Genomic DNA, 26,765 nt, shown 5'->3' with positions numbered 1-26,765 from the left:
TCATCAATTCGTTTGATATTGGCCCACACAGCCAAAAATCTATATTTCTCATTAAATTACTTTTTCATCACTTTCAAAATGTTCTTTAAAAAAAAAGACTGTTGGATTAAAAAAAATTAGTATTTTGCCATGCTGAGGTGGTTTTGTGAAGTCATGAAAAGTTTGGAAAGAGCATGTGTCTCAGGAAACAGTGATGAAATGTAAGATTGCTTCTGGGTACTATAGTTTGCCAAGGTTAAATCTAGACTAGAGATTGAAACCATCTCCCTTTTGCACTTTAAGTATCTGGAGAACACAGTGGTGAAAAATTTGGCACTTGCTGGCATAAAATTGATAACCTGACTTGCAAAGCTTAGATAACACAGATATTATTCAAAGGATTACCTGCAGCTATCATTTCTTATGCCTTAGGAATTCCAGAGGTTCTTTTTTCTTGGGTACTGGTTAATTAGGTTTTATTGTGGCAAGGCTTAATCCTCAGTGTATTGATGGACATTTTCATTCAGAATAAATGGCAACAGATTGGGGAAAAAAAAACCTACAAAGAAGAAGCAGCGGTGCTGAGTGTTTGCAGATAAGACCTACCAAACTCTGAATTGCAGTTTTGCTTCCTGTACCAAGTTTCTCCATTGACTAAAAGAGAAGGCTGCTCTAGCTAAAACTTAAGCAGAAAGGGGTTCATTAGAAAGATGTATATAACTCAGAATTTATGAGAAGGATGGAGAAATAGGCTCAGAAAATAGGAAGGACACAAAGGCAGTTGAGAAGTTGTCTGGAGCATCCCATTGACAGCCTAGATCAGCAGTTCTCTTGTTACTAGGTTTCGGGGGGGTCTGTGAGTTCAAAACTATTTTAATAATAATTCTTAGTAATGCCCCTTTCACTGTGTTGACATTTGCACCGATAATGCAAAAGCTAGGACTCCATCTTGTTCAATTGGCCAGATGTCACTGGATATTTTCAGGGCTGTTTTATTGGTAAGCTGATCATGTGATATGAGAACATCATTACTGGAACCAGATTGCCTGGGTGTGAATCCTAACTTCCCCAGTTACTAGCTTTGAGATGTTGGGCCACATTTAACCTCTCTCAGCCCCATTTTACTTTTCTATAAAATGGGGTTAATAATAGTAGTTATCTCATAGAAATGTTGCAAGGAGTAATTAAATTAATATAAGTAAATCATTTAGAACAATGTATGCCTTGTAGTAAACACTCGGTAAATGTTAACTTGCTTAATCATCATTATCAGACTTTTGCATCTGGTCTTTGACAAGCTGGTCACCAGAGAAGGGAGCTTAGTCGTGAGTCTGAACTGTCTGGTTCTTGTAGTGCTGGAGAAAAAACTCATCAGGTCAAGATACTGATCTGGAAACATGAAGTGCTACTATTTTAGGTTAAACATGTAAAACATGAGCTTTTCCCTCATTCTTCCTACTAGTTGTATGTTAGCCTGGGCAGATGTAGAACAAAACTGAATTAACAAATTGCAAACAAATATTCGAGGATAAAACTTGAAGAGAATATATCATATTTACTTTGACAACATGTTTTCTTTTGTAGATATATACAAATAGTAGTGATTTTTTTTTAGTTGTATATACAAAAGCTGTAAAATAATATTTCTTTAAGTAGTCTTGCTTCTGTAGTCATCTGACAAGTAATAAGACTATGTCGTTTTTCTTCCCAAGTAATCTGGGAATTTTTTCAAAAGACTACATTTTTTTCAGGGCAAGGCTGTGGCTTGAGTTTTTAGCTCCAGCTGAAAGCACAGTGCTTGAAATGGGATAGGTTCATAGCAAGTATTTGCTGAATAAGTAATATAGAGTCACATTTTCTGCTCTGCTGGAAAATTATTTTCAAGAGAGTGTGCTTTCTGATTACTGTAGTTAATAACACTATTGCATATTTGAAAGACCTAAGAGAGTAAGTCTTAACAGTTCTCATCACAAGAAAAGAATTTTTACAACTCTTTATAGTAGTGGATGTTAACTAGATATGTTGTGGTGATCATTTCACAATATATACAAGTATCAAATCATACTGTACACCTGAAACTAATATAATTTTCTATGTCAGTTATAGCTCAGTAAAAAAAGAGGAGGCTGTTTATAAAAGAGTATACTTTCACTAAATGCAATGCAATTTTACAGTGTCCTCCAAGGAACTGTCACTATGTAGTGATGGTACGCGGGTGTAGGACAAGGGAAGGAGGGATAAATGTGATGGAGAATACTCTCTGAGACATGAAATTAAGTTTAGGTGGCTAATATAATTGAACCTTTGATTTTCTTGTTATGTTTTGTTTTGAAGTTCCTGCTTTTCTTAAAATCGTGCTTTGATGGTATATTGGGCTGGCCAAGCATACAGATGCCTGCCATGCCAAAGCTCCCATTTCAAGGAAACTGTCTTGCTCTTAGCCCTTGCTGTATGAATAGTCCCATTTTGTATTTTCTATAACCCCTGGGGGTACCTGAGTGGACACTAGAAAACTAAACCAAGATCAGTGAATTATGGCTTGGTACAAAAAGATAACTAGGCTAATCAGATTTTTCCCTGGCAAATTTAAAATATAAAATGTGGAGAGATAGAGACAGTTAACAGTGAGGGCAAAAACTGAAATAGTATATTGGGAAATAACTTGAGGTAAACATGAGGATAAGGTGAGTTATCATGTGTTATGGGGAAGCAAAAATATGAGAAGTGAGAGGAAGCCATTTAATAGTGGATCTGAAAGAATCAGGTATTTGGAATTAAGCTGCGTAAATAATAAGGAGAGTAATAGAATATTGCAAGTTTGATTAATTGATTCATTCCTTTATTCAACAAATAATTTGTTGAGTTACTGCTATGTACCAGGCACTGTTCTAGCCTAAGAGCATTGCTCCGAAAAACAGTTAAGCCAGTGATTCTCAACTAGCTGTGATTTTTGCCTGCCAGAGGATATTTGGCAGTGTCTAGAGACATTTGGTTGTCACAACTGGGAAGGGGGAATGGTATTAGTATTCTAGTGGGTAGAGGCCAGGGATGCTGCTAAATATTCTACAAGGCACGGGACAACTCCTTACAGAAAAGAATAAATAATCTGACTCAAAATGTCCATAATTCTGAGATTGAGAAACCCTGCGTAAGCCATTAAGTATAGGCATACCTCAGAGATGCTGCTGGCTCGGTTGCAGACGACCACAGTAAATACTGCAATAAAGCAAATCACATGAATTTTTTGGTTTCCCAGTACAAATAAAAGTTATGTTTATGTAATACTGTAGTCTGTTAAGTGTGCAATAACATTATGTCTAAAAAAACAATGTACATACCTTAATTAAAAGTATTTTATTGCTAAAAAATGCTAACCATCATCTGAGCCTTCAGTGGGTTGTAACCTTTTTGCAGTGGTAACATCAAGGATCACTGATCACAGACCACCATAACAAATATAATAATAGAAAGTTTGAAATATTGCAAGAATTACCAAAATGTGACGCAGAAACACGAAATGAGCAAATGCTGGTGGAAAAATGAGCAGTAGACTTGCTTAATGCAGGGTTGCCACAAGCCTTCAATTTGTAAACAACACAATATAGTGAAGTATAATAAAATGAGGTATGTCTGTATATATTTCATAGAGTAATTATTATCTTGTAGTTGACATTTAACTTTCTGTGTTTTCAGAAAGGAAAATTTACTGGAGGAAGTTTACTGGAGTAAAATGGAGGCCTCAGTAATATTACCCATTCTGAAGAAAAAACTAGCCTTCCTTTCAGGTATGTTTTCTTCTTAAAATTGGAAGTGTTTGATGTATAAATTTGTTTAATCTTTTTTTCTTTGATAAGTTTGGCAGAAAGGCATTTCATTTTTCTCTGAAGGTTTTGTTTTAAAGGTATTTCTGAGATATCTTTTACTCAGAATGGATAGCGGTGCAAGCCAACTCTGTCACTGTTGGTGCTTGGCAGCTAGTTTTTATTCTGTTCTGTAATTTGATTAAATGACCTCTACAAGGTAGATGTCATGACATTTCACTTCTCATATAAAAATGAAATAATTAATACAGGCTGAGAATAATTGCCTAACCAGCATCTAAAGTATTGTTTCTGAAATACAGAGTAATTCATTTTTGTGTTATCCCATTCTAGCTTTTGCCTTCCATCTTCCTATGAAGGGGGAGTTACGAAATAAATTACATGGTTTTCACTTTTTACTGCTCAAATTTGGTTATAAGGCTTGAATTTACCTTCCATTATTAACCCAAAGTCTGCATTGACTAAGAAGAGTCAAAGAGAAGCTTCGAGATATGTTGCTAATGTGAAAGCAGTGGTGACGCTGGGTGTAGCAATTTTCTGGAATTTTGGACCATTGAGTAAATTTGCACATGCTTTAGAATAGGTACTGTGACCCACCTATTGAAGATTATTTAAGTTGTATTATCTTGCTTTTTCTCTCTTATACTTTTTAGGTCCTATCAGAATTGTCTTGATATTTAGGCTACTAATGTCCTTTTCAATGTATATTGTATCTCTCTGTAAATTGGCATGTTTTTCTAGTGTACATTATAAAGGAGAAAATAAGATATTGAATTCCGCCAGTAATATTAGTTCTTTATTTAATATGTGTTTTCTTTTTTTAAAAAACTTCTTCCCTTACCAGTTGACACGTTTTCTCTCCATTTTTTAATGATATGAATGGTATTGGAGGAAACGTTCTTATTCACAGTTTGTGCATTTTGTACAAGTCCAGCAGTATAAATTCCTACAACTGGAAGTATTAAAGAGAATTTACATTTACATTTAAAGGTTTTGTCTGATTGCCCTATAAGAATATTGTGGCAATTGTTGATCTCTCACCAGTGTATGAAAATGCATGTTTGAAAACAGAAATAGACCCACAGGCATAGAAAACAAACTTACCAAAAGGGAAAGAGGGGAGGGATAAATTTGGAATTTAGAATTAACAGATAAACACTACTAAATATGAAATATATAAACAACAAGGACCTACTGTATAGCACAGGGAACTATATTCAACATTTTGTAATAACCTATAATGGAAAAGAATCTGAAAGAGACTAGATATATATGTATGTGTATAACTGAATCACTTTGCTGTACATCTGAAGCACTGTAAATCAACTATACTTCAATTAAAAAAAAAAGCCAGTTTGCCCATACTGTTGCCAAGAGTGGATATTACTATTTTAAAAAAATCTTTATCAGTGACATTTTTTCATTCTTATTTTACTTGTCTCTGTGCAGCATTTGACCCTGGTGACCATACCTATCTTGAAAGCCTTTTTCTTCTTGACATCTGCCTTCTTTTGCATCTACACTGGTGATTATTTTATTGTACCTTAGTGAAAGCTGAGGGCATGAGGTTAAATGTAATCCTGTATGTTAGACCTGTGCTCTGCAGACAATTTCACAGTGGGTCAGAGTGCTGAAGTTCAGATATGAACCTTTTTGCAGTTTGGTTTAATGCAGGGCTTAGCGATTTTTGAGGAGAAAATGAGACTTCTCTGAACCCAATTCCTCTTGACTTGCTCTTGACCGTTAATTATTTCAACCAGTAATTTTCAAACTTTTTTAATAATAGAGAAAAACTTCTCAAACCAACAAAATCATTCAGGGGATACAGTTTGAAAACCATGGTTGCAGTCTATTAAAAAAAAATAAAACTTGTATTCTAAACAAAACAACATTTGCAGTTGAAGTCACTATTGATTATCGATTAAGTTGAACCATTTGAAATTGCCATTTATTGAGATTAAACAAAGTGGTTGACTATCAGTAATTTACATGGTTAATCTGATAAAAGATCATTTATGGTTGGTACCTTGTGAATTGCATCCATGTTATTCATAGGAATCATTTTTTTTCAATTCAGTCCTTTAAGTTTTTGGTGATAGAGATCATATAAAATTGTTTGCTTTAGTGTTTGCTGGCTTTTAAGTTTCTAAAATTGCCATAAATGTCAGTTGGATCAAAAGATGGACTTCAGTGTGAAAATCAATCATGTGGGGAGCTTTCAAAGAAGCTGTGTGTGTATAAAAGTACTAGTTATATTTTAATGCTTATGGAAAATCGAAGAGAACTTGAACATCCATGAAATGTAAGTGCGTTCCAGTTCCTGGCTTTCAGAATTCTATATCCAGGTCCCGTGCACTCTTCTCAGCTGGACAGGGCTTTCCCTTTATTGCCTCATGAACAAAAAGAATGCCTGTCTGACCTTTGTGAGTTAACTCAGATCATTCCTCATCACGGAATGCTCTTTTGACTTGGTTTATAAATTCTATTCATTTTTCTTAAGTTTTACTTTTCTATGAAGTTTTTTACATTTATTACAGCTCTTATCATTTTCTCCATTTTCTAAATCCCTTTTTATAATATTTTATATATTTTGTACAACACATCCTAACAAATTATCTGTCATATTTCATACTGTTATTTCTTACGACTTAAAGTTTTTCTTCCTAGGTTGATAAGAAATTTGTTGTTTTACTTGCAAATGTTTACTGTACTAGGCACACAATAGGTGTTTGATGAATTGATTACAATCAGAAGCAGACTAAATGGAAGAAATTAAACAAAATGAGAATTGCTATGTTTAAGTGAATATTTCATTGGTGAATTTTTTTCCTCTTATTTTTTCTAAATTTTATATAATTTTGCTGTACTACTATAAACATTTACAATATATAAAATAAACAGCCATTAGATTGTTTTTTACTGATGTCTTAAACTTGTAATTGTTGTAGTAACATTGGATGCAAATATATTTAATTCATTTAGTGCTTTAAAATCTCTTACATGTTAAATTTATATATTTTTTTCTTTAATAGGAGGAAAGGACAGACGAAGCGGCCTCATTCTGACAATTCCATTATGCCTGGAACAGACAAATATGGACGAGCTGAGTGTCACCTTAGACTACCTACTCAGCATTCCAAGGTGACTCTAAAGGTGTCTTTTCTTAAATTTCAATATGTTTTCATTTACTTACGAATGATTCCTGCTATTGTTAAAGTATACTTTGCTATCTTATCTGCTTTTATTAGCGGTGAAATTATAATTGAAAACACAAGAATCAATAATATATGATGCCATAGCAGATAAAATAAAGACATTTTATATTCTTGATGCACTAAATGATACTGATTTCTAAAATGTATATACTGTCAACTTTTAAGGAATGCAAAGATTGAGCATCTGTCTGTATACCATGTAATTTAAGAAAACTTAGAAAAATGAATTCAGTAGAAAGCTCTTGTGTTTAGGTAGCTATTTCACTAAATAGATATAAATACATCTGTATGTTTTAATCTATTGAATGAAAGCTATTTGGAGTTTAAAACATTTTTATTTAAAAAAATGCAAAATATGTTTATATTTTAATCCAAAGATCATTGGATTTTTAATTTTTATATTTCTTTGGTGAAGACAAAACTTAAACCTTTGTATTTGCTTGAGCCTACCCATCATTTCAACAACAAGAACAGAAAAGCCCCCTCCCCAGCTTCCTTTCCCATATGTGATATTTGGGGACTGAAATCTGACTGCACATTAGAATCATCTGGAGATTTTTTCCAAAGTTTTAATGCTTGTGGGTCCACCTCCAGAGAGTCTGATCCAATTGTTTTTGGGAGGACTGCTCATCAGACTTTAAAAAAAATTCTTTAAGCTCCCTGGATAATTCTAATATGCAGTCACATTTGCAACCCACTGCAGCAAAGTGCAGGAATGAGGGCAGATTGTTTTGTGTGTGTTTGTAAAATATAGGGGTGGTAAAAGGAACAAAACTATCTTTTACATAATGCTCTTAAGCTCGAAATAGTGAATTTTAAACATTTTAGTCAGAGCAAACAATTCTTTGTATCCTTTTCCTATATTTGCATTATTGACATAATAGATTATTTCATTTTAAACCACCTTGAAGAATACAGGGTTAAAATTACATTTTAGAACAACTGACTTGTTCTAAATCACATCTGCTTCCAGTATTGGTGTATAATGATTCTGTTGCTGAATGTTTTTTCAATATTGGGAAAATAGAGGTCTTAAAGTGAAAATTTTCAGTCTTTACTTTCTGGAAAAGAAAGTTATCAGACTTCACAGTGTATTAGTACTGAATAGCCTTGCTAATTCTCTGAGCTGCTGATTGCCAATTTGTATTCTTCATCATTAGATAACGAACTGCTTTTTAGGTAAATGACACTAGCTAAACATATAGCTAACAAATTATGAAAAAATATTCATGGATTCATAGATGGTTAAAAGTGTTCAGGGAACTTAGAGACCATCTGAATCAACTGCCTTATTTTACAGTTGAGGGAATTGAGACTTGGAAGTTAGTTACTTGCCAAAGATCACACAGCTAATTAGCAGTAGAGCTGGGATTAGAATCTGCAGTTCCTGACACCAGTCCAGAGCTCCTCATACTTCAGATGAATAGAGTACAGTGTAGTTGCATCTTATGTGGGGTGAGGTTCTGAAGTTAAAATGTAATGCAAAAATTACTGATAGTCAAAATTACCCTTGAAAAATGCCTAAGGAAGAATTAGAGACTTATGAACTATTTTTCCGTGAACATGCTAGATTTTCTTCCAGCATTGGAACATGTCAGTCATTGAGGCTGAGTTCTGGAAGACACCGTCGGCTTGTGGTTAGGTTTGTGATAAGAAAATGCACGCTTGTATATACTAGAATCAGGATCAGCCTGCCAGGATGCTCACACTGTAGGGTAAATGACCCGTTTCACTCATGCAGCCTGTCTGCTCACTCTGGGTGTGCAAACAGGAAGTACAATGGAGGGCAAAATAGCCTACACTATTTAAACGTTCTCTCTCTCTTTCTTTCTTATATAGATATACATATGGTACTATTTCAGTGTAAATTATGAATCAGTTTCTGCAGAGCTACACATACCTACCTGCTAGCTAATAGAGAAGATGTAAGTTGAAGCAAGATGAAAGAACTTAATTTAGCAAGACAAAATAGATACCTGGATACTTTATTTTTGATAATTGTTCTGCTAAAGTTTGACCGTCTCAAATATTTGTGAACGCCATGACTTTTTAGCCTTCTGCTTTCTTGGATCAACCTCCTATAACTTTGGCATTTAAAAACTTAGTTGGCAGCTTTATATCAGTGCTTGCCATTTCATTAGAGAGCTAGAGGGTTTTTGAGCTCTTCATTCCAACTCTGGACAGTAGTTTATTAGGTGCAGCCTTAAAAACTGATTTTTCTCCTTCAGAATGCCTGCCATTAAAACTGCTTTTAAATTGTATTATGAGAGATTTCAAATACACAAAAAAGTTGAAGGAATAGTGGAGTAAACACCATTATGCCCATCACTTAGAAGCCTGCAACTAATGTTGTAATACTTTATCACGTATCTATGTGTTTATCCACCCCTCTTTCCATCCCAGAACTGGTTTTTTTTTTTTTTTTCCCAGAACTGTTTTTAAGTTTACCCTGTCAGATCAGTCTCAGCTTGGGTCTAGAAGGTTTTTCCTTTTTTAGTATGTCTGCATTTTTTTTGGTGTGACTTGTTTCTCCCAGACTCTGCTGTTAAAGCTTAACTCCTCCCTACTGTGAATGTCTCCAGACAGCTCCAGCAGTGTAGCTAGCTAATGCGGCCTCTTCTTTATAGGAGATGTCCAAAAGTAGTCTTTCATTGCAGTGAAAACGTTAACATTCTGAATATAGTAACAGCTTTTTAAAAGTTATTTAAAAATGGAAAGAAACTATTCAGTTCTTACCCATATTTTATGCTTAGTTTCATGACCAGGAGCAAGGTATGATACATACTTATTTTAAATGGGTAACCCAGTACAGTTGAAAATGGGGTCATTTCCTGATTCCTTTACACACAGCTTGGTCCTAAGCTTGTTTTTGGTTTCTGACTCTTGAGCAGAGGGCTGAGAAGAAAGGAGAAGTTCAGGTTAATTGTAACCTGACCTGAATACTAAGTTTATGTTCAGGTAACTTCTCATGTCCAGGTCTGTGTGGAGTTCAGGACTAACCATTACTGCCCCATTTTCTACAAAGGGTTTTTAATAAAAAAATAACATAGACTGACACAGCTGGGCCAACCTGAGTGTTAAATTTTAGGAGAGGTAAATGGAGTTTTTCTTTTGTTATACCAGCGATTGCTGTACACTTTAGACATAAACAACATGATTAGAAATTATGAGTCCATGACTCAGAAAGCAGAATCAAATTCAAGATTACCTTATGGAGATGAAGAAAAGATATATAAATTAATCTGCAAATCTTTTCGTTAAAAAAGTAAATATTGAGATTAGCACTAAACAAAACCTCACAAGTAGATCTTTATCTCATATCATTTCTTTATATATTTCAAAATTTTAAGTCAGAAGCATATTCACATTCAAAGTATAAAATGAAATTTGTGTCAGTACTATTACACAAAGTATGATTATAAGATATTGAGACTACCAGCTTTTTAAAAACATGTGGCAAAACATATGCATCAGTGTTTCCCAACCTTCTTTGTCATTGTTATCTTTGTAAGGAGCCCTTTTAGGCAGCTTTTCCTATTCACTTCTGCTTGATGTCATAGAGTTTACTGTTAAATCAGTCTGATATTAGAGTGCAGAGCCATGTTTCATTTATCTCCATATTCACAAGGCCAATAAAAATGATTTGGAGACCTTAGGTGTTTGTTATGTGGATATTGAAGGAACCAACCAGACTTAGCAATAAAGTCATAGAAACGACTTAAAATATATTGTGAAAGGAGATATAACAGCTGTGTATGGTGAAATATCATTTGAATCCCATACAAGTAGTTTTGTTACTGCCAGAATTCTATGGGGCATATATTCTGTACATTCAGAATTAAAAAAAATTTATCTGTGGACATTTTTATTCAAAGAAAATCTTACAGAGAAACTAAATTTATAAAAGAGCTAGAAGTGTAGGCCCACAGCCATTTCTGCTCATCCCCACCTTCTCAAATTCCACTTCCACTGCAGTGCCCCCTCACCCGCTTTTAAGGAGCCTCCTTGGAGCTTACAGGACTCTGCAGAGCACTTAGAAGGTAATTTGAATATGAATATAACACTGATTGGTTCAGTATAGTCTGTGAGAGTGTGACTGGGATGGCTCTTCTTTTTTTTTAATTTATTTTTTATACAGCAGATTCTTGTTCGTTATCTACTTTGTACATATTGGGATGGCTCTTCTTTATTTTTGTTTTTTTATGGGACATGCTTCTAAGAAAGTTTAAGGCAGTGCCTTCCTTTCTCCTCAGCAAATGCACTTCTGGCAAATGACGGTATAATTGTGTTGATCTTAGAGTTACTTCAAAGCACTGTAGTTAAATGCTCTGAACATGCTTTATGCTGTTGATGAGTGATTTTTTAATATTTACTTCATTCATTCAACGAATATGTATTGAAAACTTATAATGTCCATTTTAAAATGTGACAGCTAAGCTAGCATTTCCTTTCTTTACCACGTATTTTTAAATTTCCTGTCGCCTCTGTTCCCTTTTCATGTGCTTAAGTTCACGTCGAGGGATGGCTGGGTTGTCAAGCTGGACTAGTACAGCAATAGCCAAGCTAATTTCTCTATCTCCAGTCTCTCCCCAGTTTGTACACAAGGACAAGATAAATTTCACCAAAACAACAGTTCTATCATCCTTCTCAGTTTTCTAGGACCTCCTCTCCTTTCCACACAATGAATTTAATTCAATGGTCATTTATTTTGTTGCTACCAAGTGCAGACATTGTACACCGTGCATTGTGAAGGCAAGAAAGACTAGTGTGTGCTCTCAGGGACAGTCTTTCAGCCTTCTTAACTGCTATGCCAAGACATTGTGTGATTTGACTTAACCCTTTCATTTCATATTTCTTGAGCGCTTATCATGCAAGGCACTTAGTTTTATAGCACTTGTATTAACTCAGTCTTCAAAATAACAATATTATTATCCCTATTACATAGGTGAAAAAATGAGGGCAGAGAAATTTAAGAAACTTACCCAAATTAATAAGTGGTACCTTTGCTTATATTCCTCTTGCTCTGTATCCTTTTATGTTAAGTTTCATTAGCTCCTTTATGTCGGTACTTCCCAGAGTCTTCCAGCTGTTCTCCAGACTTACAGCACTTGCCGTTTCTGACTCTTAGGCATTTAATCATAATGTGTTTAATGGTAATTCTTGAATTTTTACATTTATTATTTAAGTTTTACATTAAAAAAATTTCAAAGATATATGTTTCCCTAGTAACATTAAAAAGGTTACATCAGTGAGTGTAAAGTAGACACTAATTAAAATACTTTTATTTTACCTTTTCACCTTTCTAAATGATCTTAAGCTTTTTGAAGGGAGAAACTGTGTTGTATAATACATATTTTTTCATAATCCTGTGCAGTACCTCATATTGATACTTAGTAATCAATAGTCAGTGGATATGGGTTTCTGCTCTTTATCTTACTTAAGTTTCTTCATAGCTCTGTGTAGTGAGGGCCAGGCTATACAGATAGCTGATGAAAGAGCATTTAAGAAAGAGTATCTTAGACAGAGGGAGCAGTAAGTGGAAAGGCCCTGAGTCAGGAGCAGGCTCAGTGTGTTGTGCAATCAGTAGGGAGGGTAGTGTGGGTGGAGCAGTTTGAGAGAAGGAGGGTTCTGGGAGAGCCCTCAGAGGGGCTGCAGTCAGCACTTAGAGGACCTCCTAGGCCATGGTAAGGACTTCAATTCTGAATGAGAAGGAAGGCCATTGTTACATTCCTACCGAGGAGTGATATGATCTGCGTCTTCTAACATTTCTAGAGGCCCTCTGTATTAAAAGCTGGAAGCTGCCAACATATCATTAAGACAATAATATCCTTGCTTTCTGGAAGCATATTATCTAATGAAGATGAATTATAAACAAGCAATTATAATAAAAGCATAAGTAAAATTAGTGCCATTAAGTAAGTATAAGCAGAGCTCTCTGAATGGAAAGAAGGAGCCCTTAGTCGTAATCAAAGAAATTAGTGAAGAGCTGCAGAAAATCCATTGACAGTCTTTTTCTAGCCAAAGTGAGTGAGCTTATTAAGGACCTGCTCCGCCTTTAATAGCTGTTTTAACTTAGCCACGTCACCCTTGAAAGGCTCTAATGGAGTAAGAACAAGGAAGTGGGGTGTTAATAGATTTTTTTTTTTTTGGTTAGTGGTCTTAAAATTATAAAATGTTAATAGTAGTATAGGAATTTACTAATATAGCACTGCAGCTACACACCCTTTATAAGGGACATAATATGCTTCTAAATCGAAGTATGTTCTTGTAAAAAACAGTTTAAACCATTACTCCACTTGTAGGATTGCAATTTTTTTAAAAAAGGGACTTCCCTGGTGGTCCAGTGGTTAAGAATCCACACTTTCAATGCAGGGGCATGGGTTCAATCCCTGGTCGGGAAACTAAGATCCCACATGCCGTGTGGCACAGCTAAAATTAAATAAGCAAACAAACTATTCCTTTCAAGTAGTTGAAAGATCACTTGATCTTACAATCTTCAAATATGTAGTATCTTTGAATTGTGTGTATTTTCTTTATCTATCTTAGTAAAATGTGAGAAAATTATGATCAAGGGTGTTTTTAAGTACTCTAAAAGATAAATTTAGAGTATTTTATGCCCTTAAGATCACTGCAGATGGTATTTGCAAGCTTCATTACTTTCTTTGTCTTAATATACAGATTAATTTAGTGTGCTTTGAAAGATAGATGTCTCGTTTGTGTAAAACTTACTTGTTTAACAAAATGGTTGTGTAACCTGTACCTCATAGATGCAGGTACCAAATTATGGGGATGACTTACTTCTCTTGGGCTCTAGTCCCAACCAGCAAAGGCCCTCCACTGGGCAGCTCCATGTATCTTAGCTCCCCTTCCTGCAAATTTCCAGACTGCACTGGTAGAGTCCCTGAGTTGCTGCCACTTCTCTGAAGACCACTCACTGACAGTAACTCTACTAGGCTTGTCTTTCTTTGGCTTGTATCCTCCGTAAGTCAGGGTGGTCTTCTCCTTACCTGATCCCACAACTAGCAGTTAGATGTCAGATTTGCTTCCCCCAGCAAGTCTTTATGTGCTGTTGCTGATGCAGAAGAGATCACTGTATTATTGCCTTACCCCCACGAATGCTTAGTGGATCCTTTATTTTGTAATGCAAAATCCAAAAATAGAATACTTCAACATTTTTTTATTAACATATAAGTCACATATCATAAACATCATTTTTTAAAGTGTACAGTTCAGTGGTTTTCAGTATATTCACAAGGTTGTGCGACCATCACTCTCAAATTCCAGAACATTGCCATCAGCCCAAAAAAGAAACCTATACCCATTGGTAGTCCCTCCTCATCCCATTCTCCCCTCCTCCCAGCCCTTGTCAGCCACTAGTCTGCTTTCTGTCTCTATGGATTTACCCATTCTGGACATTTCATATAAATGGAATCATACGATACGGACTTTTGAATCTGGCTTCTTTCACTTAGCATGTTTTCAAGGTTTATCCATGTTGTAGCATATATCAGTACTTCATTTCTTTTTATGATTGAATAATACTCTGTTGAATGGATTACCCCATTTTTTTCCCCATTCATCCATTGTTGGACATTCGAGTTGTTTTGGATTTTGGCTGTTATGAATTATGCTGCTATGAATATCTGTTTGCAGGTTTTTTGTATGGACATATGTTTCATTTTGCCTCACCTCTTGAACAGTTCTCTGCTTTCTTTGGAAGCTCAGCTTCTGTCCCTGCCTACAGAGTCACCTATTCTTCTTCCAAATCTTTAGCAATATCATCCTCATTCTTGTGACCTTACTGTTTCTCAATAGAATTGGATATCTTTCTCCAATAATCCTCTTGAGGTTAATGTGAATGTTTGGAGAGAATAAGGGAGGATTAGTAAAATTCCCTGGACTGTTGGATTTAAATCTCAGGAAAGGGCCTGCTATTAACCTATCCTATAATGTAGGCAATTGGGAGAACTTTGTGTGGAGAGAATTTTCACTAACAAATCCTTGCTCTGCTAAGCAAAGCTGCAGTTTCTTCCACTATATTAGAGGGAGGGCAGTTGAGATCTTTATGTTGTTGATTTTATAAGTAAAACAAATAGTAATAGTAATAATAAATAATAATAATATAGCTATGTAGTTTTGGTCATAGGATAGAGTTTTTCCATGTTGTTGCATTTTACTAGGGCAGGCTTCTGAGAAGTGTTTAGTAGGTACTTGAATAATTGAATATAATATATAGCAATAACACATTTTCCAACACTCAGGATAATATTGTGCTGGTCAAGTGCCTAAGAATGCAAAAGTGAAAGCAGAGGTGGGTCAGACATGGTGTATTCAAGCTTTGAATTCTTATATACACCAATGCTACTTCACCTCGTTAAATTTCCCCAAAAGAATACCAAGAAGCTTATTTCCAATGGTTTAATAATAGCTTACTTTATTTTCTACCTGTTTTGAAATATCACTTCACAACCTTACACTTCTGGCAGGAAGGGGAGACAAGAAGTACGTCCACACTTGGCAGTCATTAGTTACCTACTTCACTGTGATCCCATTTTACAGATGAAGAGATTGAGAGGCTAGTGAGACTATTTGAATGTTGCTTTGATTTCTTCTCTTTTTAAGACATTGAATTTACATGCTTTTAGAGTAACTTTCTTACCAAATTAGCTTATAAATTGTCAGTGTTTCCTGAAATGAGAAAAATAAATTGCTTGAGAAAACTGAAAGGACACTGAAGAATTCATTTATTGACAGTGCAAACCAAGTCAATTGAGATTAATGCTGCTCCATGTATGATTACACTGTAAACTTTATTTAGGATTATTAAGAATAAAATAGGAAGCTTGTTTTAATACTCTGTAATTTTGTTTCATTTCAGTGAAAAGTGTAAGGCTAGAGGATTTACCGTGATTGTGGATGGCAGAAAATCCCAGTGGAATGTGGTGAAAACAGTAGTCTTAATGCTACAGGTAATTTTATTTTTGACTATTAGGAAGTGGTTTTATTGTACAGCAACAGGTTAGGTGATAGTGGCAAATGCATTTTGTTTATTGGACTGTGCCCAAGCTTCTCAGCAGTGACTGAGTTCTGAAATGCACAGGTCACTATTGGATTGTTTAGATTCAGTTCTTACAGGTTTCACTTAAGTAGTAAAATAAATTTCAACCTTATTCTAAAGGTTTGTAAATGACCAAAAATAATATGTCATGTTTAAGTAATTTAAACAACTAGGCCAATGAGTCTCAAAGTGTGAGGGCAGAGGTTATCAGACTCATCTAGGAGCTTTTGCACACTGTAGTAGCTGCATCATCCCACCTCCACCCCCTCCTAATACCACAGGTAGGGAGTAGGACTGGGTAAGTCTAATCTGAAAAAGCTTCTCAGGTGGTTCTGATAGGTTTCTCCTTTCTGTTACCCTTTTTCCTTCAAAAATCACCAGGATTCATAATAGTCTTATATCTGTCTCTGATCTAGAAGAAACGTACTCTGACAGCTGTGTCCTTGGGGGCTTCAGCAGCTCACAGATAAGCATTTCATAAACAGCTGTGATTATAGAATCCCTGATCTGGTCCTAGTCTTATGTTTATATTTCCTTGTGCTCCTCACAGAATGTTTCTGTAATCCCTTGCACATAGTAGGTACCTAGTAAATACTTGTTGGTTTATTGTGAGAGTATTGAGGATACTGTCATCTGAAAGAGAAAAATACAGTATTTGAGTGATTGAAAGGGGACAGATTGCTCTGATGTACCTGGGTTTCCTTAGAAGGGCTTGTAAAGAAAGTAAAAGTTAAGTGAGTTAAATAAGAGAGGTTATCTAATTTAAATGAAAGAAGGTGAAAAGGACATTCCTGGCAGGGATACTGATTCAGTGATAGCTCAAAAATTAAGTGAATACAATGAAAGGAGCTGATGACAGGCCAGTTTGGGGGCAATATATTGGCTGTTACGTGGGATGTTGAACATTGAATTAGGTAAATATTAGTGAGACTGAAGGAAAGATCAAGAATTTTAAAGGAACTGGGAAATAATCGGTAGCTGCTTTAGGGTTCTGTGGAAAGAAATATAATTTAAAATTTTAAATGATAACTAGGGAGAATGAATCTTAATGGTTTATTTTTATTTGTGATAATTAGGAAAAAGAAATTCAAGGGATGGGAACTGGTAATTTCAGTTTTAGTTTTAGTGCTTAGTATGGTTCAGGTACTGTGCATAAGCTTGCTCTATAAATGATCTCATTTAATTTCATCCTCACAAACTTGGGAGGCAGGTTCTACGATCCCCAAAGGTCTTCAAGGATTTTAAGTAATGTACCCAGGTTCTCGTGGTGAACATGGGAGAGAGTCACGATTGGAACCTGGCACAACCTAAGCCCCAGGTTTTTATCCTTTAAAAGTGTATATTTACCAGTGGGATGTATCTGAGGTGGTTCCCAAATTATCTCCCCGTTACCTTATTCTTAACTGGTTGGCCTAAACCTTCATCATTAGAATCACTCCTTTGGGTTGGAAAGAACAGAGGTCCCAGTGGATCAGTTTTTAAGGGAACACAGATTGGTGTCCCATAATAACTTTTTCTGTCACATGTGTTCCCAGCACTTTTGTATTCCAAACCCTGAAGATTAACTCTTCTCTGTACAAGTTGTTAAAATAACTATTAGATGAGAAATCCATTAATTATTACCTTGTGTTCTTCCATTCAACTGTGTCACAGATGAGCTGTTTGGGACTTGCTGTTTGAACTGGACTTTGATCAGTGGCACTTTTGAAGAACAATCAATGGATGATTTAATCCCCTCTTGGGATTTCTTTTCTGATAGGTATTTTAACAACTTTTGGACTTATTAATAGTTAAGATTTTCAGAAGTTGCAATGACCTGTTGTTTGCTCCTAGTCAAACAGTTTCTACATACAAAGTTATTCATTGCTTTTATTTCAGAAGGTACTGGTACTGGCTGTTTGGGAGCCCAGAGCTTAGTGCTGGCTCTGCCTGTAACAAATATTCTCTAAAATGAGTGGCTTGGTTTCTCTTGTTTCTCACAGCTTTAATACGCAATGATTTTGAAATAATATTCTAACACAATCAACATATAAATAAACCTCATTCTACCCTAAATTTCCCAGCCCCTCTGATAAAAGTTTTGATAACACTGAGGTTTTTTTTTTTTTAACTTTATTCACAACCCAGTCATTGCAGGAGGTGCTAGATTTGTGATGTGCACAGTGACATGTTTAAATTGAAAAGTTTTCTATTTTCCCCTAATCAATACTTATAATTATATAACATTATTATTCAGTAGTGCCATTTATGGTCTAGAATAGTGGTTGACCACTATTTTATAAATAGAGTTTATAAATAGAGTTTTATTGTTTACATATTGTTTATGGCAGCTTTCATACTATGTGGACAGAATTGAAATAGTTGCAACAGAGACTGTATAGCCTGAAAAGCCTAAAATATTTATTATCTGGACCTTCAGAAAGAATTTACTCACCCCTGGTCTAGAACATTTGGAATGGTATGGTAGAACGTTAGCGTCCGACCGACCTGGCTTCTAATCCAGTGCCATCCCTCACAACTCTGTTCCCTTGGACAAGTTACTTTAGTTCTCTCAAGCTCAGTTTACTTTTCTGTAAAATTGCAAGGATGAGATCCACTTGTTAATGTGAATTCATTTATTCAACAAAGATTTATGGAGTATCTTCTATATGTCAGGCACTGTCATAGGCTCTGGAGATATAGGAGTAACATTATAGATAAGGTACCTGCCATTGGGAAGCCTATATTCTGTTTGAGGAGTCAGACAATAAGCAGTTAGGCAAATTACTAAGTAATGTAACATCATATAAGGATAAATGCTATGTAGAAAAATAAATTGGTGAAAAGAGACTGAGTCAGATGCTGCTACTTTAGATAGGGTGGTCAGAGAAGGTCTCTCTGAAGAGGGAATATTTGAGTAGAATCCTAAATAAACTGAGGAAGTACTCCTAGGTATAGGGCAAAGAACATTCCAGGCAGAGGAAACATCAAGGGCAAAGTCCTGAACTGGGAGCAGACTTGTCACATTCTAGGAGCAGCAAGAAGGTCAGTGTGGCTGTGTTAGAGGAGTGAGCTGAGAGGGGAGAGGTGTGAGATGAGGTCTGAGGTCATGGAACCCTGAGCTTGGAGGGCCTTCTTGGCCTTGGTAAGGGGTTTGAATTTTATTCTGAGCATGAGAAAACGTGAAGCAGGGAGGCCTGCTAAGAGGATATTTCAAAAGGCTGTCTAGTCTGGGAATGTTAGCAATGTAGGTGGTAAAAATGGGTAGGTTTAATTAAGATATATTTTAAAGATAGACTTCATGGGACTTGCTGATAAAATATATGTGGAATATATATTAAACTCAGTAAATGTTAATTTCCATTCTTTAGATGATATGAATAACTGCATCTAGTAAATGTGAAATTGTATTTGTTGAGGTTTAGCTTTGTCCTCTTCTTCAAGTTAATAATCACACAGAATCTTGGCCTTTTTGCATAATGGCTGGTAAGAAACTTATTTTGTGAGAATATTGATTTATGTTATTGGAGGAAATTCTCTAAGATGATTGTGTTATAAAAAATGTTTTTCATATCATAGAAAAACCAAATTTAATAATTTCTCAACTAAAAATTATCTTACAGCTTAAATATATCCCTGTTATAGAGATTCAGTAAAATACAAAAATAATGCACAGGTACTGTCTGTATTGCATTGTTTTTTGATATCTTCTCTGAATCAGCTTGTCTTTCAAGTATTTCTGTATTGCCATGTACATTTTGAAGTTTCCAGTATTGCTTCTATTTTATTATTTTAATTATTTTCCAAAGGTCTCCTAATTACTCAGCCTAATCGTGAACATCTAATAATTTATAACTTTAATAAATTATTCATTTTACATGTATAATTCGTAATTTTTTTTTGTATTCTATAGAATGTTGTTCCAGCTGAAGTGTCCCTTGTTTGTGTAGTGAAGCCAGATGAATTCTGGGATAAGAAAGTAACACATTTTTGTTTTTGGAAGGAAAAGGATAGACTTGGCTTTGAGGTAAATATACTCTATAAAAAAATAGAAGTGTGTTATATCTTTAAAAACAGCATTTTGCTGGTATTATTTTGTTTGTTCAGCATTGGATACTAAGCAGTGCTTATGCAATGCTCAATCAGTGCCTAAGTAATGATTAATATTTAGTCAGCATTCACATACTTGTTGAATGAATTATGATTCTTTGTCAAGGCCACAAATGCTTTCTTGTTTTCATTTTAATCACTCTTTGTGAATCTTTGGAATAAGTAGAAGCTTTTTATGAAAAACATTTTTAGGGACTTCCCTAAAAATCTGACATGCTGCACGGCACGGCCAAAAATAAATAAATAAATGAAAATAAAAACATTTTTATTACATTACCAAGAAGACATTTAACTAATACTAGGAAATCCTAGACATTTAGAAATTGAAGTTAGAGCCTATTTTGTATGATGTCATAATTATTTCTTAGTATCTGGTTTGGTTTTGATACATGAACACAGTTATCCATCCTTTCCTATTGGCATTACTCTCTCCCTCTTACTTTTCTTGTGTGAAAGCTTGGTTGACCCTTGAACAACATGGGTTTGAACTGCACAGGTCCACTTACAAGTGGATTTTTACAGTCAGCCCTCCCTATTTTCGGGTTTAACATCCACAGATACAGAGGGCCAACTGTATTCATTGTACTTTGCCATTTTATATAAGGGAATTGAGCACCTGTGGGTTTTGGTATCCATGGGGTTTCCTAGAACCAATCCCTTGTGGATACTGAGGGAGGGCTGTACCTATTATTGTAGATCAGAAAGAAGTCCTAAGATGGAATACAAATTTAAACAATTCAGTCATATTTTTCCTTCCACAGCCTATTAATCCCAGCTTCCTAGTAGGAGAGTTGATAGATACTAAACTTTACATTAGTTAAAATGTGGAAGCACTGAAGGGTGCAAAACCTAACTCAACCCTGTAGAATCTAGCCTTGGAATGTTTACAGGAGTCAGACAATGAAGACTCATTGTGGACTTTGCCAGACTACAGTAGTCATTTTTATTTTCAGTAAAGTCAGTTTTTTTTTTGTATGGAGGAAAAGTCTCCAAGGTGTCTTAGATAAAGATTTAAGAAAATCTAGTTAAAAGTTTTTAAATGAGGTAGCACAAAATGTCTTTAAAATGTGTGATTTTTTTCTGCACTTAAAAAAGAAGTTAACTGCAGTAAAATTCATCCATTTTAGTGTACAGTTCTGAGAGTTCTGACAAACACAAACCGGTCTGTAACCATCACCATAATCAAGAAACTAAGGAATATTTCATTACTCCAGAAATTCTCTCATGTTCTTCTGTAGTCAACTCCTTCTTCCATCTTTAGTCCCTGACAACCACTGATCTGTTTTATGTCCCTGTGGTTTTTGCCTTTTCCAGAATGCCATGTAACTAGAATGATAAAGTATATAGCATTTTTAATCTGCTTCTTTCACATATGCATTTGTATTTGGGATTCATCCATGTTGTTGGATGTACTGGTACTTCCTTTCTTATTGTTGAGTAGTAATCCACTGTGTAGATGTACCATAGTCTGTTTATCCATTCCCCAGCTGAGGGACATTTGGGGTTGTTTTCAATTTTTGGTGATTATAGATAAAGTCACTGTAAACATCTGTGTATAGGCTTTTGTGTGAAGTTTTTATTTTAAGAGATAAAATACCTAGGAGTGGGATTCTTGGGTCATATGGTAAGTGTATGTTTAATTTTATAAGAAACTTCCTAATTGACAGTTTCAAGGTGGCTGTATCATTTTGCATTCCCACAGGCATAGTGTAAAAATTCCAGCTGCATCTTTGTCAGCACTTAGCATTGTCAGGTTTTCTTTGTTTTTAAATTGTACTTACTCTAGTAGGTGTGTAGAGGTATCTCAGTGTGGTTTTGACGTGCATTTCTCTAATGATTAATGACGTGAGTATATTTTCAAGTGCTTGTTTGCCATCCATGTACCTTCTTTGGTGGTGTCTGTTCAATTCTACCCAATTTTTAAAAAAGAATTAAGGCTTTTTGTTTCCTTACTATTGAATTTTGAGAGTTATTTATATATTTTGGATAGAAATCCTTTATCAGATATGTCGTTTGCAAAAATTGCATCTCCATCTGTTGTTTGCTTTTTCATTCTTTCAGCATTTTTAAAGAAGTTTTTAACTTTGATGAAGTCTGATTTTTAAATTTTTCTTTTATGAATCAGGCTTTTGGTATCATAGCTGAGAAATCTTTGCCTAATCCAAGGTCACAAAGATTTTCTCTCATGTTTTGTTTTAGATGTTGTATAATTTTAGGTTTTATATTTAGATCTATCCATTTGAGTTAATATTTGTATAAATTATAGTCTGACAATATGTATTTTATGACTTGGGTTATTTTAAGTTTGTTAAGGTTTGGTTTTTGACCCAGTATATGCTCTGTCTTGGTGATTTCCTTATGCACATGTGTTCTCCATGTACTGTGCATGTGTATTCTGCTGTTGTGGGTGGAGTGATCTGTAATTGTCAAGATTGTTCATAGTGTTGTTCAGGTCTTCTATAGTCTTCGTAACATTCTGTCCACTTATTCTATCAATTACTGAAAGAGGAATATTGCATTCTTCAACTATAATGGTGGATTTATTTCTCATTTCTATCAGTTTTTTCTTCATGTATTTTTAAGTTCTTCTGTTGAGTTCATAGATTTAAAATCATTATGTCTTACTGAGTTGACCAGTTTATCATTTCATTATTAAATGTCCCTTTTTTATCCATGATAATAATCTGGTTCTGAGGTGTACATTGTCTGATACTAATGTAGCTACTCCAGCTTCCTTTGACTACTGTTTGCATATTGTATCTTTTTCCATATTACCTGTTTACATATCATCTATTTACCTATTTCTTTACATTTAAAGTGGATTTTTTATAAATATAGTATAGTTGGGTCTTGTTTTCATATCCAGTCTGACAATCTGTCTTTTCATTGGTTTATGAGACCATTTATATTTAATGTAATTATTAATATGGTTGGATTAAAATCTTCCATCTTGCTAGATTTTATGTATTTTTTTCTTTTTCTGCCTTCTTTTGGATTGAGTATTTTTATGATTACATTTTATTTCCATTATTGACTGGTAATTTATATCTCTTAAGTATTTTTTTCCAGTGGTTGCCCTAGGTTTACAATATACATCTTTTATTAACGGAGTCTTATCTTCAAGTAATATACCACTTAACACTGGTAATTCCTTAATACAGTATATCTCTAATACTTTCCTTCCATTGTTTCCATACATTTTACTTTTACTATAGTGTAAGCACACAATATATTGCTACTGTTTTTGCTATAGTCTCTTGTCTTTTATAGCAATTAAAATAATAAAAAATGAATTTCATTTTTACCTTCATTTATGACATTTCTTTACTACAAACTTTTACTTTGCTAATTATGTGTTGTGAATGATCATAAGATACATTTAACATATAGCGTTTCCGATACTTAGTTTTCCCCAGGGCTCTTCCTTTGGGAAGCATCTCCTGGAAGTATGGTTGCTCACAACACCCAGTGTTCTTCATTTCTTTTCAGCTTTTTGGTTGGTATGTTCCTTCTGCCTAAAGAACTTCCTTTAAAAATATCTTACATTGCAGGTCTATTGGCATTGAGTTTTCTCAGATTTTGTTTGCCTGAAAAAAGTCTGTATTTCAGTTTTGAAAGTTATGTTCTGTCGTTATAGAATTTTCTTTCATTGTTTGTTTGATTTTTTTTCTTTTAGCACATTAACTATATCACACCATTGCCTTCTCATTTCCTTGGTTTCTGAGGAGAACTCTACTATTATTTGTATCTTTGGTCCCCTATATGTTATATATCTTTTATCTTCCTTGGCCACCTTCAAGATTTTTGCTTTGTTTTTGGTTTTCCGCAAAAACTGAAAAAAAAATTTCAAATCTAGACATTTTGTAATGTCTAGGCATGTTTTATTTGGTGTTAATTCTGTTTGTTGTTTGCTGCACTTCTTGGATCTCTGGTTTGACTTCTGCTATCATTTTTGGAAAATTCTTAGACATTTTCATTTCAAATATTTCCTCTGCTCCATTTTGTTTTTCTACTCATTCTGACCTCCAATTGCATGTATGTTAGACCATTTGAAAATTTCTCACCATTCTAGGTTGGTGCTCTATTTTTTTTTCTTTTTGTGTTTCAGTTTGGGTATTTTCTCTTGATCCATTTTCAAGTTCACTGTTTCCTTGGCTGTGTTGAGTTTATTAATGAGCCAGTTGTAAATGCACTTTATCTCTTTTACCAGGTTTTTGGTTTGTAGCATTTCTACTGGATTCTTTCTTACGGTTTCTGTCTCTTTGCTGTAATCCCCATCTGTTTTGCATGTTGTCTTGCAGTTCTTCCATGAGAACTGTTAGCATATATCATAGTTATCTTAAATTCCATACCTAATAGTTCCAGTATCTGGGTCTGTCTTACTCTAGTTATGTTGTTTGGGTTTTTTTCCTGACAGTGGGTTGTGTTCTTTCTTGCTTTTTGTATGTTGGGTGTTGGACATCTTGTTTATGACAGTAAAGACTGAGATAAATCGTATTTTTGCCTGCACATGGACCCATCTTGGTTTGTGCTAGGATTTTAGTGGGACAGGGGAGGGGTTGATTTAGTCTAGCCAGGAGTTGAATTGGCTTTGGCTTTTGTTGTTGCTCTTCTTTTCCTCAGTGTATCACAGGCTTTAGATTCCTCTAGAGTTAGTGTTTGTCTCACCCTCAGCTGTAGGTCTTTCCTTTGCACCTGTGCCTCAGAAAAGGTCTCTCTTTGCACTGTTGACCCTCCTCAGGAATAGAGTGCTGTTACTTGTTACTCAGTGTTTGTCGGTAGGGCATTTTCTGTTGTTCTGATTCAGCCTCAGTCTTCGACAGGCTCTGAGACCCAGGGTTTAGGGCGTAGGGCCCTCTTCCCCAGCTTTAGGAGGCCTATGGTAGTCTGGGCTCATAATATATTCCTGCCTCCATTGGGATAGAGGGCCTGTCTTTCCCCTTCCTATATCAGCAGTGGGGTTTTATTTGTGGTCTAAGGTCATCCAGGCTTGCTGCCTTCCCTCGGGACCTGAAGGTTTTTGTTCTCTAGAGGAGAAAGAGTTGAAGAATCTGGGCTGTCCTTCAGCTTCATGCCTTTACAGTGGTGGTTGCTGTGTCCTTCTTCCAGACCTCTTTTGAAGTTTCTTACCCTCCCTACCCCCAGTCTTTCTTATGAGTCCCTGGGAGGTCTGTGGAGAAGAGTCTACAAGTGAGTTTGAATTCTTCTTGTATCTTTGCTTCCCACAGGTTCTATGCTTTCATACTAAACTACATGTGGCCTTAAATAATTCATTAAAAACTTTAGCTGAATTCTTACCTGGCTTGTATCATACCTGGTATTTTCCCCAGGTAAGCAAGTGCTCCAGCTCCATGTGTCCTTGGATTTCATCTCTCCTTAGATTTCAGGTTAACTAGTTTTCCTGTGGACTTACAACTCTCTGATGGGTTCAAGAAAAGTTGTCATTTTTCAGATTAATATGCATTATTTTGTTGTTGTAAGGATTGGAACAATGCTCTTTCCATCTTTCTACATATCCTAAGCAGAAGACAGTTGTTTTGTTGTTCAGTTTTATCTTGCAGACTTTTGTCATTGGTTGACTTGAGTGTGATGTAGACTTATTAGAAGCTGTGTGCCAGCAGTGTAAGGGAAGGCAGCCCTGGCTGCTGGATTATGTTAGGAAAGGTGTTACCCTGATTGCTGGATAGGAATCTGCATACCAAGGAGAAGAATCAAAAGTGTAGTGAGAGAAGAAAGCAAAAGCTGAATGTAGGAGGGCTGGATGTTGCCATGGTGAATGAGTATTTCATACAGGCAGGGAAGTCTACCTTTCATGCCAGGGGCATGCAAGAAATGTTGCTCTGAAGGAATGCAAAGCGGACGGAGCCCAGTGGTTCAGAAACTAACTGTGAACTCCAAATAGAAGCACAGATCCTTTTTGTGAGGAACCTGTCACATCCTGCTTAGGTGTGTGCATCTGATCAGAAATGTATGCCTAGTTGGGTCTCATGCTATATGAATTTGTAGTGGCTAAATACCTTGCATCTTGGAGGAAAAAATGGAAGACAGAGAATTCCTGTCTGCCTTGAACTGATATCATAGATTGATGTTTTAAGACTCAGGTGTTAAAGCTTCTTCTGTCAATATATTTTCTTTTAGACACCAAAGAGATTCAGTTAGAATATTTTTCCCAAGTAAATAAGCACTAGACACTTATTTGAAAGCCTAATGTCCTAATGAGATGAGAGTAATTTCAAATGCTGGCTAATATACCGCCAAACATAATCAGCTTTAAGGGGCAATTCAACACCAGCCATTAAATGATACTTAGAGTTATATAGAATTAAATTCAATATAGATGTTTGTTTGATTAATAATTATTTTCCTTGATATTATTTTGGATCATTTGGGCTGTTGTAATTAAGCCTATGTTTTTGTATATATTCTAAATATTTTTAAAAGGATAACTTTGTTATGAGTACTGGTGTTCCTTTAAGCAAAAGTTTTTGTTTTACCTTATTGAATTATTCATAACAAAGACTTATTACTAGCTGTCCACAATATTCATCAGATAAGCACCCAGTTGTCATTTTAATGACAACCTGTTCCCATGATTTCACATTT

At 35.2% G+C, this 26,765-nt stretch overlaps 1 protein-coding gene across 1 annotated transcript in view; it reads left to right on the top strand.

Moving 5' to 3' along the window:
• The first annotated feature begins 3,675 nt into the window (after positions 1-3,675).
• Positions 3,676-26,765, top strand: part of SESTD1 (SEC14 and spectrin domain containing 1) — an 87,175-nt gene continuing 64,085 nt past the window's right edge. Inside the window, exons 1-4 of the mRNA XM_065880430.1 lie at positions 3,676-3,764; positions 6,833-6,941; positions 15,894-15,984; positions 19,966-20,079. Coding sequence (XP_065736502.1) covers positions 3,710-3,764; positions 6,833-6,941; positions 15,894-15,984; positions 19,966-20,079 — 369 coding nt within the window. The 5' untranslated portion in view covers positions 3,676-3,709. The remainder of the gene's footprint in view (positions 3,765-6,832; positions 6,942-15,893; positions 15,985-19,965; positions 20,080-26,765) is intronic.

Source organism: Phocoena phocoena, chromosome 7, assembly GCF_963924675.1.
Source record: "Phocoena phocoena chromosome 7, mPhoPho1.1, whole genome shotgun sequence".
Classification (NCBI taxonomy): Eukaryota; Metazoa; Chordata; class Mammalia; order Artiodactyla; family Phocoenidae; genus Phocoena; species Phocoena phocoena.
Note: the sequence above shows the minus strand (reverse complement) of the source record. Positions and strands in the feature narration are given on the sequence as shown.